This window comes from Acartia tonsa, chromosome 10, assembly GCF_053477335.1.
Source record: "Acartia tonsa isolate MP-2025a chromosome 10, ASM5347733v1, whole genome shotgun sequence".
Lineage (NCBI taxonomy): Eukaryota > Metazoa > Arthropoda > Copepoda > Calanoida > Acartiidae > Acartia > Acartia tonsa.
This window is the reverse complement of record NC_137269.1, coordinates 3,509,412-3,529,879: the sequence shown is the minus strand read 5'-3', so window position 1 is coordinate 3,529,879 and position 20,468 is coordinate 3,509,412. Positions and strand designations below refer to the sequence as shown.

The 20,468-nt window shown below is 32.5% G+C and overlaps 2 protein-coding genes across 2 annotated transcripts in view; both read left to right on the top strand.

Moving 5' to 3' along the window:
• Positions 1-347: 347 nt before the first annotated feature.
• On the top strand, positions 348-20,123 carry LOC145329193 (aflatoxin B1 aldehyde reductase member 2-like). The gene is made up of 12 exons (XM_080173236.1): positions 348-446; positions 959-1,028; positions 1,258-1,379; positions 2,093-2,174; positions 2,818-2,908; positions 15,089-15,140; positions 15,980-16,111; positions 16,588-16,649; positions 17,071-17,135; positions 17,383-17,481; positions 18,608-18,737; positions 18,915-20,123. Exons 1-12 carry the CDS (start codon positions 375-377, stop codon positions 18,916-18,918), a joined length of 981 nt encoding a protein of 326 aa, XP_080029362.1. The 5' UTR covers positions 348-374; the 3' UTR covers positions 18,919-20,123.
• Positions 20,114-20,468, top strand: part of LOC145329192 (fanconi-associated nuclease 1-like) — a 40,068-nt gene continuing 39,713 nt past the window's right edge. The window contains exon 1 of the mRNA XM_080173235.1: positions 20,114-20,170. Within this exon, the coding sequence (XP_080029361.1) occupies positions 20,141-20,170 (30 nt within the window). The 5' untranslated portion in view covers positions 20,114-20,140. The remainder of the gene's footprint in view (positions 20,171-20,468) is intronic.

Here is a 20,468-nt window from a genome sequence, read left to right as displayed (position 1 = left end):
TAAGATCTCGTAAACTACTAAACAGATTAAGTTTTCCATTATATAGAAACTCTTCTCATTGTGGTGGATGGTTTCGGGCTATTTTATATACTGTGCAGATGAACCCTCCCTCCCTTCAAATGTACAGCCTCTAGATGTACTAAGGGTTGCAGCTAGCTAACTCTGCTAGTAAATTTTTAAATGTTCTAGGGGCATAGAAATAGCCTAAAGCCATACCAAGACTCTTGTATCTGAAAATAAAAAATTCTAAAACCATCTAAAGAACGATACGATAGGTATAGGTTTAGAAAATAACGGTATCTGAGCTAGCTACAGACAAAAAAAACCTTACTACTTTATATATTATTAGGATTTTAATGTGATTTCAGTTTATAATGAGACGAGTGGGTACAGTGTTGGGGTCCATGGAGTTTGGTCGGGGCCAATGTGTCGGAACCATGCCACAGGTACCTATAACACATCCATTTTCTATAATTCAACTCAATGTGCCTTGTGGGCCATACAACTCCCTAATTCCCTAGCGTGTTTTTTGTTGTTGAATAAGTGGGAGGGGGTGGGGGGTTGTTTTGCATCGTTGTAATCTGTAGGTATATTGTTACGTGGATGTTGCACCAGATTTTCATTTACTCTAAAATGATAAATGCATCTGGCTAAACAAAATAATAATTCCCTTCAGCCACCCCATTTACCCCATCCACTCACCTTCTACTAGTTTTACGAACTGACCAATAGATGAGGTCAATATAAGCAACCTAACTTGTTGACAAATTTTCCCCTGTTAATATATATACGTATTCTATATCCATTATTCGTTGTATTTTTTTTGGACTAGGTTAGACATGATAGGGAACGATGGAGCCTCGCAGGGTTAGGGTTCTAATATATACGCTCCACTATCCTTTCCCGTCACCCAGCCCCTGTTTTTATGAAAACTTAGTTTGTTAATGTTATGTTATAGGAAATGGTTGATGCATTCCTAGCACATAATGATGAAACTCGGCATATTGACACTGCATATATGTATACTGGTAAATATATTTTTTTTTCATAGCATTCCTTGGATTGGGCTGCACGATTTCAGACATCGCTATGAGATGAGATTTTCTTTCAGTTCACTTAACAATTCCCTCCTCATCTAGTTATGATATCGATTGTCCATATTAGAAATGTCTAACTTTGCGAAATTTTTTCCAAATGATGTAAAACCTGTTGACCTTTTAAATTGAGCATTGAAATTGAGATGTTTGATATGATTAGGTGGACAAAGTGAAGAAATTCTGGGGGATATAACATCCTGGAGAGAAAAGAATGGTCATATTGCCACAAAACTTAATCCTTGGGACGGGAAAAGCTATAAGGAAGAAAGCTTAAGAGAACAGGTAATACAGACATACTTACATTTTTAAGACTTTTTAATAGAGATGCTACGATGATAATATATTACATGAATTACCTATTATTCCAAAAATCAGATAATATGATTATTTTATAATACAAAAAAAATTATTGACAAAAAAGTTTTTTTAAAAAGAACATGATTTAAATAGACTTAATGACTTCAAAGTATTGATTATAGAATTGTTATGCTTACTAAATCGTACCTATTTGTTACCTACAGAAATCATCATGCGAAGTTTGAAATGGACAGAACAATTTTAAAATGCCTAAATTACCGAGAATTGCGAACAAGCGTACTGACTAGGTATAATTATAAATAATGCTTCGCTTTAAAAACTGGAGTGATGTACGCACAGACATAGCTGATTATAGATTAGCTTATATACTAATGAATAACAGCGAGAGATGGGACAATTGGCTGTTTATTTCACTAGTCCCCAAAGTTTAAAATAAAGGTTTTGTTATTCGCTGACTTTACAACTTTGGAGACTTCAGTGAATTTTAATATATTGCTTTATTATGTTGAGTGTTCCATAGTTTCAACCACTTATTTTTAATCTATAGAAGGGGTAATTTTTTGTATCGTCAATGGGGATGTACAAACATCAATCTATCGATCATTTTCCTCTGCTCTGCTCTGAATAAATAACATTAAAGTTGATACTTAGGTAATAAAATAAATCTGTATATTTAGTTGGCCACCTGTTTGAAAAGATTGAAATCTGACAAAGTTGAACTTTTGTATCTTCACGCGCCTGACCATAACACTGATATAGGTATGCAATGCATGCATTATTACATTTAGTTTTCAGTTACGAAGGTGCTCTATAGTTTACTTCGTCTTTCCGTCCGTCCGGCCGTCAGTCAGTCCGGTCCGTAACGCTAAAGTGAACTGCTGTTTTTTTTTTATTTGTGAAGATATACACTTACCCACCAAAGAACATTAAGTTTCAACCCAAGTTGTCGTTCCATTATTTTTTGTGCTTCGCTCCTTATGATTGTTGTTAGGAATACTTGTTTTCTTAATCTTTTCCTATGAAACAACTTCTTGATTTTCATAAGAAATGGTTACAACATAGCAACGCTGTTAGCAAGAAATACCTAATGAGATGTTAAACGATTTTAAAGAATTTTTTCGAGAAAAGTTTTGAAGGCAATAAACATCTTCTATCTTATTACAAGTACTAGTGACTGTATTTAGAAAAAATAGCTTAAAACCATCTTGAGAGCTGGACTTCAGATAGTCATATCTGACAACAATACAGAGATGTACTATTTATGTGGATATTATGACTGGGGGAAAATTGTCGTCAATTTAGGTTGCTATTTCTACTGTCATTTTTCCATTATGGTACACGATAATCTTTTATATAATCCAAGTAATAATATATCGATTGATGAGAATATTTATTTTTTAAGAGGAAACAATGCGAGTAATGAATGATATGCACAAGAATGGACTCTTTGCAAAACTGGGACTCTCAAACTACTCATCATGGGAGGTGGCCAGGTATAAATTAACAACCCAGGGAGGGAGGGAACATTGGACTGTAAATTACTATGGTACCCAAAGTTTTAGACATATTCTCTTATTCGGTCGCTTAAAAATTTTGGAGGCTTTCTAATAAATCTTGATTTGGGCTGTAAACTAGAAAAATCCAAACTTTTCAACCATAATTTTGTTTATCTTCATTCATTGGCAATATACGGTAATTTATCGTCCATTGTCTTATCATTTAAGATCCATGCCCGTGATGGTATAATTGTTAACTGTAACCTTCGGCTTCTGCACATATATTAAAATTATTGGTTGAAATGTTAGGACACTGCTAGTTGTTACAACTTTGTAACACCTCCGAAAAATATAAACCACAACCATGCATGACTGAGCGCGCGGACAACCAGACAAGAAGGAAGCACAAACTACCTGTGGAAGAAGACAGTCTTTTTAACACACTCAAAGTTTAACCATATATACTCTATTAAAATGTCAGATTAGTGAAATATACATTGTTGATAAAAATATCTTAGTTAATTAAGTGCGTAAAAATGTAATATGGAGGCTTAGCCACCGACGAATTTTTCGAACCGGTAAGTTTTATTCAATTTTTATCACAAAGACTCTAGCTTCTTATAAAAGCGGGAAGTTTGTAAATATTTTACTCAAGACACTAAATCGTTACAATTTTCATGAGAAATACGCATTTTATAAGGCTTACAAAACGCTCTAATTTTCGTTCTATTTAACGTAATTTTGTAATTTTTTTTGCTGGTTATTTCATTTTACATATACTTTTATCATTTTATCAAAAAAAAATTTATCTTTTTTCATCATTTTTTGGAGAAATTAATGCTTAAACTAAGGGTATCTTTAAACGCAAAATTGACGCACTTAGAATAAAAAATGCGTATTGAGTACAAAGGGGGGATAATTTCAAGTCATGCATGTTCCAAAGATATCTTTTTTTCCATAAAATTTTAATGTTTAGTCCACCGGAGATTACCCTGAAAATCATATATCAATTTAGGAAGGTAATTTTTGTAGAATAGTTACTGAATTTACAACTTTATGTACACTAAAAGTATAGTTAAGATCAAAGGCGTGCAAAAGGTTGGTGTAGGGGTTGTTTACACCACCCTTGTAAAATTAAGGGGGATGGATACACCTCCCTAGGTGTCCACCCATGTCCACCCTCTTGACAAGAGCCTACACCCTCAGATACACCCCTCTATAAATTCCAAGGGGGTGTAAAGGAAATAAATTTACACCCCTTAAAATAAAGAGTGAGGGGGGGGGGGGTGTTTAAGGCAGGTGTATAAAATTAAGCCACTGATTAAGATAATTCTATGCTATCTATTTTTAGATAAATTAATCATTAATTTCCAGACTTAACTAAAAAAATCTTGCAATATTCTGTACAACTGTACTGTACAAATTTTAATCAGTAAATAAAAGTGATTGACACAAGAAGGAGCTCTCATACATATGTAATTAAACCACAGTTAATACCTCTAAAGATCTTGATTGATATATATTTATAACTTTTAATATTGTTTACAATAGTGATTAAAGTTAATGTTGGGGAGGGAGATATTTCCCAATCCTCTTTTTAAAGTTTGTAAAAATGTATTACTTATGTAATGAAGTTTTGGTGACATACTTAAATAAACTATCCTTGATTTTGGTTAAAGGGAGCTGTTAAAAGTTGTAAGTGTCAAAAAATTTAGGTGGTTATAAATTAATGGAATATAACCTGATATTATTATCATTTATGTACAAAAAGATTATAGATACAGTATTACACTTTTTTTCATAAGTAAATTGGATAATTTTTTTTATTTTTTATTGCAACACAAGGTTATTTGTTTATCTCCTGGTACAAGATTCAACATTATTATTAGTTAAATCTAATTTTCTATTGAAACAAGCATTCAACCATTTTTACAGTATTATCGATTTTAATATGAATTATTAAATATGTATTATTAACCCTTAACAGTCGGGCCCCTTGCTGCACCTTAATCGGTTGGTGATGGGGTGGGCGTTCAACGCTCCCCCCCTATTATCTCAGTTCCTATTAGACCTAGAGGGCTAAATCTTTTTTGTGCAAGTCCCCTGTTTGATAATAAATTTCCGACCTTTTATAAGTCAAAGTCAATTTTTGCTTAGTTCACCTTTTTATTTAACAACCTTTTTTACTTAAAAATTTTAAACGGCTGTAATTTTCTTATTTTTGAAGCTAGAAGAACAATTTTTTTACAGAAAATGTTTATCTTTAAGTAAATTTTGTATTAGAAATATCAAATATAAATTTCAGCGGCCGCAGCAGGCGGTCAGCAGGGAAAACGGCTGCGGATCTCTATGAAATTTAGATATGTTATGTTGACATATAAGAAAAGCTTACGTTTAAAAGGGGGACGTAACTGAAGCTTTTTTGATGCTGGGGGGGGGGGGGGGGGGTTCTCCGGAACCACTTGATGAACCATGCAAATTTTTTGGACTTAAGCTTTTAGGGGTATGAACATCTTATGGTTTCAAAGTCAACCCCCTACCCCCATCCCCTAGCCCCCTGGGGCTCAAAACCCCCCTAAAAATGAACATAACCTTAATTTTCTTAGAAACCATTTGACCAATAGGGATGATTTCTTAAACTTAAGCTTTTATGGTTATAAACTAACTTCTAGTTTAGAAGTCACCCCCCTGCCGCCTACTCCTAGCCCTCCGGGGCTCAAAAAAACCCTAAAAATGAACCTAACCTTAATTTTCTCAGAAACCATTTGACCAATAGAGATGAATTCTTAAACTTAAGCCTTTATGGTTATAAACTAGCTTTTGGTATAGAAGTCACCCCCCTGCTGCTAACCCCTAGTCCTCTGGGGATCAAAAAAACCCATAAAAATGAACCTAACCTTTATTTTCAAGGGGGTGACTTATAATCTAGGAGTTAGCTTATAATCATAAAAGCTTAAGTTTAAGAAATCATCCCTATTAGTCAAATGGTTTCTGAGAAAATTAAGGTTAGGTTCATTTTTAGGATTTTTTGGAGCCCCGGAGGGCTAGGGGTTGGCGGCAGGGGGTGACTTAAAATCTAAAAGTTAGTTTATAACCATAAAAGCTTAAGTTTAAGAAATCATCCCTATTGGTCAAATGGTTTCTGAGAAAAATAAAGGTAGGTTCATTTTTAGGGTTTTTGGAGCCCTGGAGGGCTAGGGGTTGGCGGCAGGGGGTGACTTATAATCTAGGAGTTAGTTTATAATCATAAAAGCTTAAGTTTAAGAAATCATCCCTATTGGTCAAATGGTGTCTGAGAAAAATAAGGTTAGGTTCATTTATAGGGTGACCCCCCCCCCCCCCCCCCCCCCCCCCCCGACTGATTAAGGTGCGGTAAGGGGCCCGACCGTAAGGGGTTAATTAAGTGAATCAGTCTGTTAGACCAATGGTAGAAACTCAGCAGATAGACGAGACAGACAGACAGGCAAGAAGAATGATCAAATTACAGTTTGACCATAATAGACAATTCATTAAATAAAATCCAATAGAGAACCTGTGAATGATCAGACAGATGGAGGGATAGACAGACAGACAGTTTTTGAGGCATTAACAAATTAGAATTAGGCTATGCTAGATGATTCATTGAAATCCGAAAAAGAGGCAGTTAGACAGATAGACTGACAAGTGGAGTGACAGACAGACAAAAAACAGACAGACAGAGGGACAGACAGACAAAGGGGTATTGCCTAAAAACAAATTGGCTGCTATATGAATCATTAAAACCCACCATAAAAAGAAATTTACATTAGTTTCATTATTTCGATACTCAACGCCCCCCCCCCTCCCCAACTCAAAGGGGTTTATTATTTCTTAAAACCAATAGGTGACTTCTCAGCATAATAAAATTGAAAATACTTTTTATTTCATCAATTTATCTTAAATAGAACGAAAGTTATAATCATTTTATTGTCTACAAGAAAAATGCTTTGAGTAAAAATCAACCTAATTGTCAGTAAAAACGTCATATTTATGCATATTTACACAGTAAATAAATTTTAAAATTGTATTCTATTGTAATGAATAACTTAAGGGGGTTGTATGAATTATAAAAAACCTAAAAAAAACCTAATTTGGTTAAATTAGTCCACGTAAAGATTGATTTAGTACAGTACGTATGAATAAGTTGTCAATTTCCTGCCAGAGTCCTTGTGTTATATATTAATTTTATATAAAAATTTTTTTTTTTTTCCGCGGGGTACTGTCCTTACTCAGTCCCTCATCATAAAAAGACTCATTTCAGTATATATATAATATCTAAAGTCACAAATCCCTTTTATAACCTAACCTTTACACATTATAATATAGCATCACACTGCTATAATTGTTTGTAAAAGTTATTGTTAAACTAATTCAATTTATATAATTCTGTACGATTTTTTACATATTACACATAGCGTCATACTGCTATAATTGTATGTTAAATTTTGTCAGTTATTATAATATATATTTTAAAAAAATATCCATATTAAATTCGTCCCTAAATCCATACAAATATTTAAGGCTACATACTGCTTTTAATAAATCATGGATAGAAACAGGGATTATGACGTCAGCGATGACGAAGGTTCTATAGGTATGAGGGATAGATGGAGAACTTTCGGACGAAGATTTGTAAGAAATACACCTAGAGCACCTTTATTAGTCCCTTCGGCCCCTACTCCACCAGTTAATTCCCAAAACTCCAATTCTAATAATGAAGATCAATTAAATGCTTTAAAAAATAATATGGGAGAAATTGTAAGTAGTCTTAATAAAATGGCAAGTGACATATCCAACCTGCAGGTTGGTTCTAGTAATGCAATAAGGAATGATTTCAGCCAACCCCCTCCTAGCCTAAACCCTATACTTAGTTTTGGCCCTCAGAATTATCGCTACGCTACAACTGATATTCCCGTCTACAGGTCAAACCAGCGAGATTTATCTCCTACGGGATTATCCACAATTCATGCTAGGGAACTTCTCTCTTCAATAGAGGACCATATAAATAAGGCTAAAGGATTGGATAGAATAAACAAAGAATTGCTATTAGATCAAACTAGCCAACAAATAAAACAAATCTTTAAAGCACAAAACACAGAGAATACTTACAACGCCCCTCATTTAAAGTGTAACACCTTTAACAACCTTGAGCCCCCTTTCTTAGCAAATAGAAAAAACACGTACAATGCAGATAAACTTTTCCAAAATCAAAGAGTTATCCATCGTCAATTGATGTCCATAGAAACAGTAGGGCTAAAAGCTTTTTTAAATCAGTTGGATAGTTTTGATCTTTCGGACTTTAGCCCATGTGAATATAATATGTTAATTCACATGTCCATATCTAAGGAAATCAAAGAAAAATTGGAAATGGCTGGGGGTAACCCGTTAGATCTCCCTACTAGCGAATATTTAAATAAACTTAATCGTCTTCTCAATGGGTCTACTACAAATATGCTCGACATCGATGAGAATTTTGCCAAATTTAAACCTTCTTCTAAATCCATTATGTCTATATTGTATGAATACAAAAGATATATAGAAAATATTTCTGATGCTATAATTTCTGAGAAAGAAAAAAATAGGAGAATTATTAGTGCGGTATATAAGTACATCCCTTACGGCTTACGTCATTTTCTCAATTCAACCGCTGCCATTCAAAATGGCAAAATTACCCTTGCAGCTTTTGAAAATTTTTTGCGCACCCACGAAGCTTCCATCGACAGTTTTCTTTCTAAAGAATCTAGAGTACATAAAAACGTCGTTAAAAGGGTCGATGTAGACTGGGAGCAGGTAGACATTTGCGCAGAAGATCTTTACGATCATCTAAGTGATGATGAATGCAATTATGGCCCACAGAATGTTTTTAAGTTAAACAGCTATCAGAATAAAGCTTCTCTAAAATGCGATATTTGCAAAAGGATAGGACATAAAAATAGTCAATGTATATTTAACCCTAATGATAGCCTTAGAGTAGCAAATCTTCAGAATGTGAAAATAAAATTTTGTCTCCTTTGTAGAGATAAGGCTCACACTGACACTAAATGTCCAAACTTCCCTAATGTGAAACCTATTCCAATTGCTTGTCCCAATTGTCAAGATGCTGGATTTTATATGTATAATCACCCTGTAGATGCTTGTGTAAAGAATAATTTTTTAGAGAAGTTAAAAAGATCCGAAGTAAACACATAAGAAAACGTTGCAAAAAACTTAATACTTATGATACTGACTATCTTTCTTCTTCCTCTTCTGATAATAAAGATATTAATAAAAAATATAACACAAATCCTGTTACAAATTGCGCTTATGAATTAAATAAATAAAATATGACACTTATGCACAAAAAAAATTATTACGGATCTATTTCCCTGTTAACATGTATTTATCTACGTATTCTATTTTGATACAATATAAACCTATAATGTATTATGCAACCATACTTGCAAAAATGTTATTGTAAACATATAATATATCATGCAATCATACTTGCTAAACATTATGTATTATGCATCCACGATTGTGAAAATTATTATCGCATAATTATAATGTATAAATGTAACAAAAAATGCAGCCAAACATGCTAATAAAAAATAAAATAAAAATTTGTTGTTTTAATTCTGTAATATGTAATATTAAAAAATACCTTTGTATAACAAATAAAAAGTGATGATGCAGGAATATGTAGCAAAGAAAGTCAGGGCTATCAATAAAGGATAGAAACTATTTTCATCCCCTAGCTCAAGCTGCTTCACAACGGCATTACCAAACCCCACTCCACATACATCGTTTAATTTCGGCTCGTAATCCTACGAATTATTAATATTAAAATATTTGTTTTTCAAAACATAACAATTAATGGTTCCTTAAACACCTTAATTTAGTATTAATAATTAATAAAGTAAATTTTTTTACTTGTCATTTCACATCAGAAATCGAAAAAATGTTAAATTAATATTGTTCTTACTACCTTAATATTTAACCAACTTTAATTGTTACTTACTACGTCATATAATAGCCTATAAATAAAAATTACAAATAATACCTCTGGTTTTAAAACATAATGCAAAAATAGGAAAGGGTTACCATCTAGACACTTATCTGGGTCTAAACCTAACACTATCAAATTTTGCATATTTTGCAACAATTGGTACGCACTTATTTCCATTTTTATCTATAAATATTAACGCTTTAGTAGTAAAATTAATGATCGGTTAACCACCTTCCCTTATTTTTAATATCACATAAACATATTAATAATATTACTTATCACTTTATTCTCTATTATAAATTATTGATTATTTTCCTATAGAAATATTATTTGTTCCAGATCTGTGAAATAACTATTAAATAAACTGGTATATATAACAAAGTTACCTTACAACTTTACCGCCTTTTTCCAATAGTAATACCAGTTTTCGTAAAAAGGGGGGTGTTATTATGGTTATGATACCAATAGAGCCGTATTATACCTACTACCATTTTAATTATAATTTTTAATTTTAATTTTATTCCTTTTACTTACGATTATCGTAAATTTTGTTGAGTCGTATAATATTTACATTACATGTATAATGTTTTTTACAAAAAATATATTAAATCTTTTGTGGTCTCCTTGATACTGTTTACCAAAGCCGTATTATATAAACAATAACAAATATTTTAATTTTATTTAAATCATATTTTTATTTCTTTCAGACAATATGAAAATAAAATGGCTGAATATCCTTTTGCTGTTTCTTCTCCTACACCTAGATAAAGCAGATATAGAAGGTGACATAAAAGTGAAACTTGGAAAATCCCACTTTTCACCCTTGGTAGTAGTAGACGAAATATTCACCGAGAAAAAAGGATTTTCAGTACAAGTCCTCGCCATAAATGATTTGATTAAAGTAAAAACTCCTAGTAAATCATTTTTTACTTCAATATTACCTAGCTCATCTACTCCTAAATCACTTGATTTATGGAACGAGATTATTGCCGAGGCTAAAAGGATTCAACAATCCTATAGCCCCTTTTTTGATTCCAGCCTAACTACTTGCTATATAACTAACATTCAATCAGCCCTTAAACACGCTCTAGATGAAATATCTGATGGCAGAGTTAAACGTAATTCTGATTCAGATAGTTCTAATCAAGATAGTTCCACTACTACTACTAGTACAACAGAAACTAGTGTCCCAGACCTTTACACAGAGGCTAAAATTAATGCAGAGGTTAAGCGTGTAATTGATCTTGTAAGAAAATTAGATACACACTATAATAAGCCGAAAAAATCTTCAATGCAAATTAAAGCTTCAACGTACCACGCTATTAAGATTATACTCGCTTGTTGGGTAAATAACAAGCATAGAACATATCTTGTGCACACTTATGAACAGGTATTAAAACACACTGGAGTAGCCTATTCAGAAACAACTAAATCAGAACAAGAATTTATGCCCTTAAATGAATTAAGGAGACAGCTCCTTGAACTGATACTTATGTCTGTATCAGGTACACTCAGATTAGACTTTACTAACATTCCCCTTAGTGAACCTGAGAAAGCGTGTACCGTTGATCTTGAAAACCTTACCTATGAGGAGTTAAGATCAGTACAGGATGAACAAGACATAGCTTCTTTTTGTACTTCTACACCCCAAGTTTGGATAGAAAAGGAACCCAAAATGAATGTTAGAAAAAAACTCCTTGATTTTGGCTTGGGGGAGGCTGATGCTACCAAGTTAATTTCGGAGTCCTTAACTTTGGCTGACGTATATAGTAAAGCTATGGACATTAAAGCCACCCAAAACACATATACCTTAACTAGAACCGTAAATTACGGAGAAATGGTTAACATTGACACCACTAAATTAAGTAATAAATTTAAGGAAGGTTATAAATCTGAAGACGCCATGTTCAATATATTATCACCCATATTAAATGAATTAAAATTTCTAAATATTGTTTACGCTACCGAGCTAAAATATCAAGATAAACCTTTGTCAGCAAAATTTTTCAAGTGTGCAGCCCTACAAGATAAAACACACTTTTCTCGTCATGGAAATAAGCTTTAATATTACCTTAATAAATTCGAAAATAAAAAAGTTTTCTACCCCCTGCCTTTTTGTGCTGAAACCTGTAAAATTTTAGTTGCTGATCCTTATGTAGAATTAGACGATAATAAATTTGGAACTATATCCACCTCTTCTGATTCTAAATATGGTTATGTAAGTAAAATAACTCAAAACAAACCTACATGTTCTATGATAAAAAAACCTAGTGATATATGTATCTTTAAAGATATATCTTATGCCAAACAAATCTCTATACTCGACCTATTTGTATACCACTGTACAAAATCGGAAGGTTGTAATTATTTCAATGAAGGCATAATTGTGTCAAAAGGTTTTATCACTATATCCGAGTTTAATCTAAACTTTATTGGCACAGAAAACGATTCTAATATATCCTTTTTCCCAGAGGAAAATGAAATTCTACTCAAAGGCTTAATATATTCAGCTATATCTGGTGTAGTTCTTGTTTTATTCGCTGCCGCTAAAAAGTTTGTTATATTTTGTTATAACAACGCTCGCTCTATGGCTACTTGTTCTTGTTGTAAAACTAAAACTGAAAATACAAGAAGAAGTACAAGGTATACGCCAGCTAATACACAAGAACCTGTGTTTATATCTCCCCAAGTCAATCCTAATCAGGAATAATGATTAAAGCTGGTATATTATTTACCTGTCCCTAAATTAGGCATTTTATAATTCACTCTTTATAAAACTGCGTCAACATTTTATAATTCACTCTTTATAAAATCGCGTAAAATATATCAGCCGTTAATTCAGTCTTTAATTGGCTAATAAAATCGAAATGTAAATCAATCAATAATCCCTTCTTTATTCGATTGAATAATTATTATAAAAAGATAATTCAAACTTTATCTAGTTGTTGTAAAATATATCAGCCGTTAATTCATTCTTTAATTGGCTAATAGAATCGAAAAGTAAATCAATCAATAATCCCTTCTTTATTCGAGTGAAGAAATTATTATAAACCATTCTTTATAATTAAATACTTGTACGAATCAATCTAATAACCAAGTTGTCATACTTTATTTGGTTATAATATAAACAAAATCAATAAAACAAAGAAACAATATTTATGATATTCAATTCTTATTATAATTATAATCAACAATTAGTATATACTATAATTTTGGCGACATTTATTTATCTTTGTTCTTTAATTTCTTATTGTGTTACATGTGTACTGCAAAAATAATTAATTTTCTTTAACAGTTCAAACATTTTCGCCAGTAATTATGATACAAAATTAATATAATTCACTGATAATTGTAATACAAAATTTATGTAATTTAAAACATTTATTAATATGTGATCTATGTATTTTAGTATGTTAAATATAAATGAAAACTCAAGATGAAAAATTGAATCAACTTTTTGCAATAAAATTAAAGTTACAAAATCATTTACTTTTGATATTTTTTATGCTTAATGACAATTACAAATTAAATACAAATAGTAAATATTTCCCTTTGATTAAGAAAGTGATATTGATTAACATTTTTTAATATTTTGTAATATATAATATTGCTTACTATGTAATATAAACTAATCATAATTAATGATACGAAGCAACTCCACTTCTTCACAGATTTGTTCGTTGTAATTCTCCTTCAAATTATTCATATTTTCCGCGAGCTTCTACCTTGTAATTTTGGTTGAACCATCATATTGTCATCGAAACCTGAAAACAAAAACATTTACTATGTTGAAGACGACTTTTGAAAATAACTTCCAAATCTACAAAAAAGATAATCCAGGTTACTGAATGATTGTAAGTTCCTGCCTCGTTGGCCTCATTAAGAGGGGGGGAGCTTATGTTACAACTTTGTAACACCTCCGAAAAATATAAACCACAACCATGCATGACTGAGCGCGCGGACAACCAGACAAGAAGGAAGCACAAACTACCTGTGGAAGAAGACAGTCTTTTTAACACACTCAAAGTTTAACCATATATACTCTATTAAAATGTCAGATTAGTGAAATATACATTGTTGATAAAAATATCTTAGTTAATTAAGTGCGTAAAAATGTAATATAGTTCAGAACAAACCAATTAAAAATCACTAAAAGTACCTAAAGATTTTGTGCTAACGAATAAGATAGCGGGGTTACAAGACTTTGGTGGGTAAAAGTCTGCTTTACAGTCCAATTTCCCCTCCCTTGCTGATCCCATAGGTACCTACCTACTTATTTTTTATAAGGGGGAGGTAGCTTGTGCTAAAATTCCGTAAATGTGTGAGTATTAAGGCTTAAAAACACTGATAAAACGATAAAATTTATGTTAACTTTATAAAAAAAATTTGTCTTTAGTTCTTTTCAATAAGGAACACACATATTTAGTAAATATTATCGTTCTACCCTGTTAATAAGCCTTAAAACTCACAACTTTACGGAATTTTAGTTTAGCACAACCTATTTTTATTTTCTCACCGTATCAATATTTATAACAAGGATTATAACATCCATAAGCAGCGAAGCACAAAAATTATAGATAAACAATTTGACAAAGTGATATATAGAGTAGATGTTTAATAGTTATCTATAATACAAAGTAGTACGATGTTTGTCTGTCTGTCTGTCTATCTGAAGCTTAGGATCTCAGTAACCACTGAACCGATTGAGCTCTACTCTTTAAGGAATATACCCACTGGTCCTGTGATGGTTTTAAGCTATTTTCTTGGGGGGTGGGACACCCCCAACCCCCCCCCCCAAAAAAAATTTCACCCTCAAAATTTTTTTTTATTTTTCTTTTTAAATTTGAATAACGCAAAAATAGGTTGATCAAACCTCTCGGGGCAAAGCCCTTAGAGGCAAAGCCGCTAGTAAAAAAAACTGTGCTAAGGAAAAGAAAAAAAAGAAGGATATGATGATAAAAATCAGAAAAACCTACATATCCATGTAGAAATGACATGACATACTACTGACAAACTGTGTAAGTTGTGTACTGGATGCTCATATGTATCTTCATAAAAAATTAGCATTACAACTTAAATGGTAGCCGAGAAAGTTACAAGTTAACAACTGATGAACGTACAAAGTAAGTTAAAGATTAGCTTCGCTGTTTCTATAAGTATAATATTTTTTATAGGACAGTTGAGATCTGTAGAAAGAACAATTGGATTCAGCCTTCTGTTTATCAGGTAAGAAAAACAAATGGGGGGGGGGGGGGAATGCCGCCGCAAAAAAATTTCCTCCACATTTCTCACCGAATTAGGTGATTTGGAATCCTTTGAGACTATGTTATTTTTTTTTAAATCGGTGGAGGAAAACGGCGGGAGCTGCGGTTCAGTCGCCATTTTATTTTATTAAAGAATTTTCAGTTAGGTTCTTGTTCCCTCAAATTGACCTAAACATGTCTGTCGACAAATAATTATGGATCATGAAGTAGCGGGTTTCGCCGTATTTTCACAGTAGCTATTCTATTTGTAGCCCCTGCGGAGGATCTAACCCTGCGGTGCCAATTTCCTAACCCTGCGGGGCAATCATTACAATTTACCTAACCTATCTTAAAATAACACCTATCAGAAGCTACTGTGAAAATACGACAAAACCCACTATTTCGTTTTCTTTCCATGATCCATAATTCTTTATTGAAGTGAGATTGAATTGCACATGTTGAAATTAAAAACACTTGTATATTATCAACATAGGTATGTGGCTTAATTCTTTTGTTTAATTTAAAACAAGTATGACAATATCCATTATTAGCAAAAGCACATAAAAATCATGAATTGGACAAACAGACAAAGTGAGTTAAAGAGCAGATTTTCTGTTGTAAAACATTTTTGGGGAGGGGGGTGATTTTCTTTTTGAGGGTGGTGGTACCCTCTCCCCTCCCTCCCCTGAAATAGAATAGTTATAATTCTTCCCAAGAACTGTGTAAAGGAGAACCATGTCGATACAGTAGTTATCAAGATCCTTCGTACACAGACAAAAAGACATCCTGTTACATTATATAAGAAACAGTTTTTCTATTCAGGGGATGTATTCCTGTCTGACTAGGAGTGTGGAGGAGGAATTACTTCCATGTCTGAGACATTATGGCATTGCATTTTATGCTTACAGTCCTTTGGCTGGCGGACTACTCACCGGCAAATATTCTTACGATCAGGTTGGTAGCATACGGCTACGCCCCTAGAGGCCTCTTTTGGGGCACTTGAGATGGTGGAAGTTGCCCGGCCCAACCACCCCCTAATTTTCTAATTAGTTTTAAAGAAAAAGTACTTAAAAAAATATTTGGCGGGGTCATTTTTTTCTAGGAACGATTTCTCTTGGGAGGGTTAAGGTACCCTCCCCCAAAGGCCAAAATAGTTATAAACTTTTCCAAGACCTTTAAGAAACTATGATGTAAAGGAGACCATATGCGCATTTAATCTGTACATTGTTTTGTCCGTCTGCCTGTCGGTCATACTTCATAAGACATAAACCTTATTTTTTGAGGTTTCGTGATATTCTATATATTCTATCTATTATTTCTTTGTTTATGACATCTGAAAATCTGTTATATAACTTACTTTGTCCGTTTGTCCATTAAATGATTGATTAGTGCTTCGCTACTTATTGATGTTGTCATGCTTGTTATTTCAGGAGAAAGATAAATCTATTAGCGTGGGTAGATTCAACGGAGTTGGTTGGGATAAAGTTTACAGGTATGCACCAGGGGTAATTTTGTATATCATCATTGGGGATGGGAGGACATTTGGCTTTGTATTGAACTAGCCACCAAAGTTTCCTTATTCGTTGGCCTAAAAGCTTTGAGGACTTTTATTGAACTTTGATTGTTTGATTAAATAGGTAGAGAGTACAATAATTTCAACCACTAATTGTAATCTACAATAGGGAAAATTTTGTGTTTCATCATTGGAGATGTATATTGTATATACTGACAGACCAACAGACTACATATTGGTTGCTTATTAGTATAAGGAATCTTTACATCAACAAAAATCAGCTGTATATTTTGAATAACAGTTGAGAAAATCACATTTACGACGGGTAAACAAAGTGAATTGTAGAATAGCTTTGCTACTAAAAATTTAGGCGTTTTTGATAAATTTTTTTTTATTGCAGGCAAAGATATTGGAAGAAAGAGTATTTTGATCAAATTGAAGGACTTAAAGTATTACTCAAGGAAAGTTATTTTTACAATAGTAATATTAAAGTCAGATTAGTTAACTATAGCTATTAAGGGGTGCTTAATCTTATCCCTCTCAAACTTTAAAACCCCTCTTATTTCCACCTACAAAAATTTAAAAATACATTAAATTACCCCCCTAAAACCTTTTAAACCCTTCATTTTACCTCACTCAAAATGAAAAGCTTGGACGTCCCTGGATATTGCATTAATAATTTTATTAAAAATAACTCTGAAATTGAAGGAAGTATATCCTGAGGAAGACGTAACAGTTGCTGAAGCTGCGTTCAGGTGGATTTATAATCACTCAAAATTGTCTCCAGAAAACGGCGACTGTGTTATCCTAGGTAGGTTAATATTTCATTCGAAACCGATTTATATCCGGTGGATTAGAACCGGTTCTCAGCCATACGAAAAAAATATTTTTAGCATCGTATTTAAGGCGGGGGGGGGGGGGGGGTTTAATGCAACCATCTCGTAATCAATGTATAAATGGTACTTAGAATAAGATTTTTGTTCTGAAATTTTGCATGAGTATTCCTTGGTAGGTCTATTTTCCCTAAATCGAACAAAAAGTTTTTTTGTGGCTATTTTTAGGGAAAATCTGTCATAACTTAAGTAGGTAGGAATCAACTTTTGAAACATATTTTTGCTTTAAATCATGCGAAATGATACAAAAAAACCAATCATTTTTAGATTTCTAGTACCAGCAACTACCTGCTAGAACCGTTTGAAAACGTTTTAGAGCGGGAAAGAGTATTATGTGGAGATAGGTTTCGTGATGGATTTACCTTCAAAATAGTTTTAAAATGGCTAAACGGCTGAGCCACCAGCCGTTAGCCGTTATTTTTCCAACTTTAGTTCGATTTCGGGAAAATAGACCTACCAAGGATTACTTATGCAAAATTTCAGATCGAAATTCGAATTCTAATTGCCATTTATACATTGATTAAGAGATGATTGCATTACCCCCCCCCCCCCCCCCCCTTTATCTAGTTTTCTAAAACTGGTTTTAATCTTATAATTGTACATTTTATATCCGTGGAAAGTTGTTTATAATAAGATGCGAGAAATAACTATTATGTTTTATTCCTAAAAATAATTGCCTTTTTTTCATATACGAATCAATTTTTATTACCCTTTCCAGTCGACCAACTAAAAGAAAATCGCTCATGGGACCTCTAAAATAATGTTCTCCAAAAAGTTTGTCTTTGTATCAATGAATATGTCTGTGTATTTTACTTTTTATGCAAGAGGTATATGCCTATGTAATTGTATTTCACTTTTTATGCAAAAGGCATTTTGGTTTTAACCTATGACACCACTTTATTAAAAAAAGGTTTCTTTCAACTATTTGATAATCACATATATTTTATCTCTATTTCTTCTTTATGACCTCTAAACATCTGCTCCTCTAATACTCTTGTCCTCTGCTATGTATGAATGTTGTCATTATTATTTTTTTATTATCAGGTGCCAGTTCTTTAAACCAGCTGAAAATAAACCTGGATCTGGCTGACAAACCTGCCCTGGAGAAAGTTATTGTCAAATATTTTGACAACTGGTGGCAGGAGACCAAGGGACTATGCCCCAAATATTTTAGGTATATTTCCTATAACTTTACTTGTTCTTTTTTTTAATTGCCTTTCCTCTTATAAAAGTAACACGATTTCTGCCTGTATGTGTACTTAATTTTACTTGTTTTATATCACTGAAAAATATATTCTTATTCGACTTACTTACCTAGGTACTTATTTGAAAAAAATTATTTATTTTTTAGATAATATGCAAGATCTGTGGACATTTAAAGAAAAGTAGATCCTAGTAGAGGTTAGAAAGCAGTGGCGTGTACAGTGATTCAACATGGGGGTGTGAATCATTTGGGGGTGACCCTTCACCTCCTTCCCCCCCCTCCCCCCCACCACACGCCACTGTTAGAAAGCATGTGATATTTTGTGATTCTCGTTATAATTAAACAAATATAATAGTACAAACTTTTGGCTTTCTGATTTTGAAATCATATAGGACATTACACCACCAACTCCTCTATAAACGTTCAAAATGGGAGTGGTGTGAGTGCAGTGGTGTTTACCCCCCCCCCCCCCCTTATATTACCCCTTTCAATAAAAGCTTGGACGTCATTGGCCTTATTCCCCTTATTTTTATTTTGAAATTGTTTGACTGTTAATTTTAGCAAAAATTTCCATAATTTTATTTTTAATTTATCTAGAATACAATTATGAAACCTTTCCATTTCACGTAATTACATTTTAAAATAAAATTGCTAAGAATCAAAATTAAATATTTTTAGACAAAGATAAAAACAGTTTTGAAGTTCCTTATTACAAAAATGTACTTATTTTCCCTAATACCATATTAATGGATATATAATTCGTGGATATATTGACAGTGGGAAATTTTATCGTCAATATAGGCTTCTAATATGGACTTCTTTTATTGGTCAGTTCGTTCATCCATGAGGGGAGGGTATGGAATAAAGGGTTGATATCTTTGCCAGCTGCTAGGATCACTTTATTAGAGTGCATGAAAATCTGGTGTAAACATCCTAGTAATAATATATCGATTATTCCTTTTTACATAAATGTACATATTTCTTATACAAATCCAATTAGTGCCTACTTAACTTTTTTATATTTGTATATTTTTTAACAAAAGATTTTTTTATAATTTCATAAATATTTTGATTAAGAAATTAAATTTGACTGTTAAATTAGGATGTTTTATAATTAGATATAATATTATTATGAAAGTTTCATATTTAAAAATTATCCTAATCCAACATTTATGTAATTATATATAATAGACGGCAAATTTTTTTTGTAAAGATTGCCTAAATCAAAAAATAAGTGAGAAAAGTTTCGTGATTTCTTCAATATATTTCGATTTTTCCTCGTCCGTTGTGCTTCGCTACTTATGGATATTGTCATCCTTGTTTTCCTGTGATGCATTTATTTTTATTAATTTCAGATGTCCTAGCTGAATAAAATGAGGGAAGGCAGCAAGCTCTCTAAAAAGGCATGGCTACCATAAACTCCTTTTTCCCTTTCTGCAGGGAGGGAGGGACATTGGGCTGTTTATATTGTTAATCCCCAAAGTTTTATCTTAATGTTTTTTTTTTATTAATAGGCTTAACAACTTTTGGAACTTTTAAAATTTTGATTGGTTGTTTTTTTTAGGTTTATCGTCCAAACATTTCAACTGCTAATTGTAATCTAAAGAATATTTTTTTCTCTCAACATTTTTGAGATTTACATCAATTTATCGGCCATTGTCTTATCCCGGAAAGCCTATGAACAAGAAAGCAAGGCTATGA

Bases quoted from the DNA above. Each gene is read 5' to 3' on its own strand.
- LOC145329193 (XM_080173236.1), top strand. From the start codon at position 375: ATGAGACGAGTGGGTACAGTGTTGGGGTCCATGGAGTTTGGTCGGGGC. The intron at 16,112-16,587 runs GTTGGTAGCATA...TTGTTATTTCAG, and splicing joins GCAAATATTCTTACGATCAG to GAGAAAGATAAATCTATTAG. The intron at 16,650-17,070 runs GTATGCACCAGG...TTTTTATTGCAG, and splicing joins GGTTGGGATAAAGTTTACAG to GCAAAGATATTGGAAGAAAG.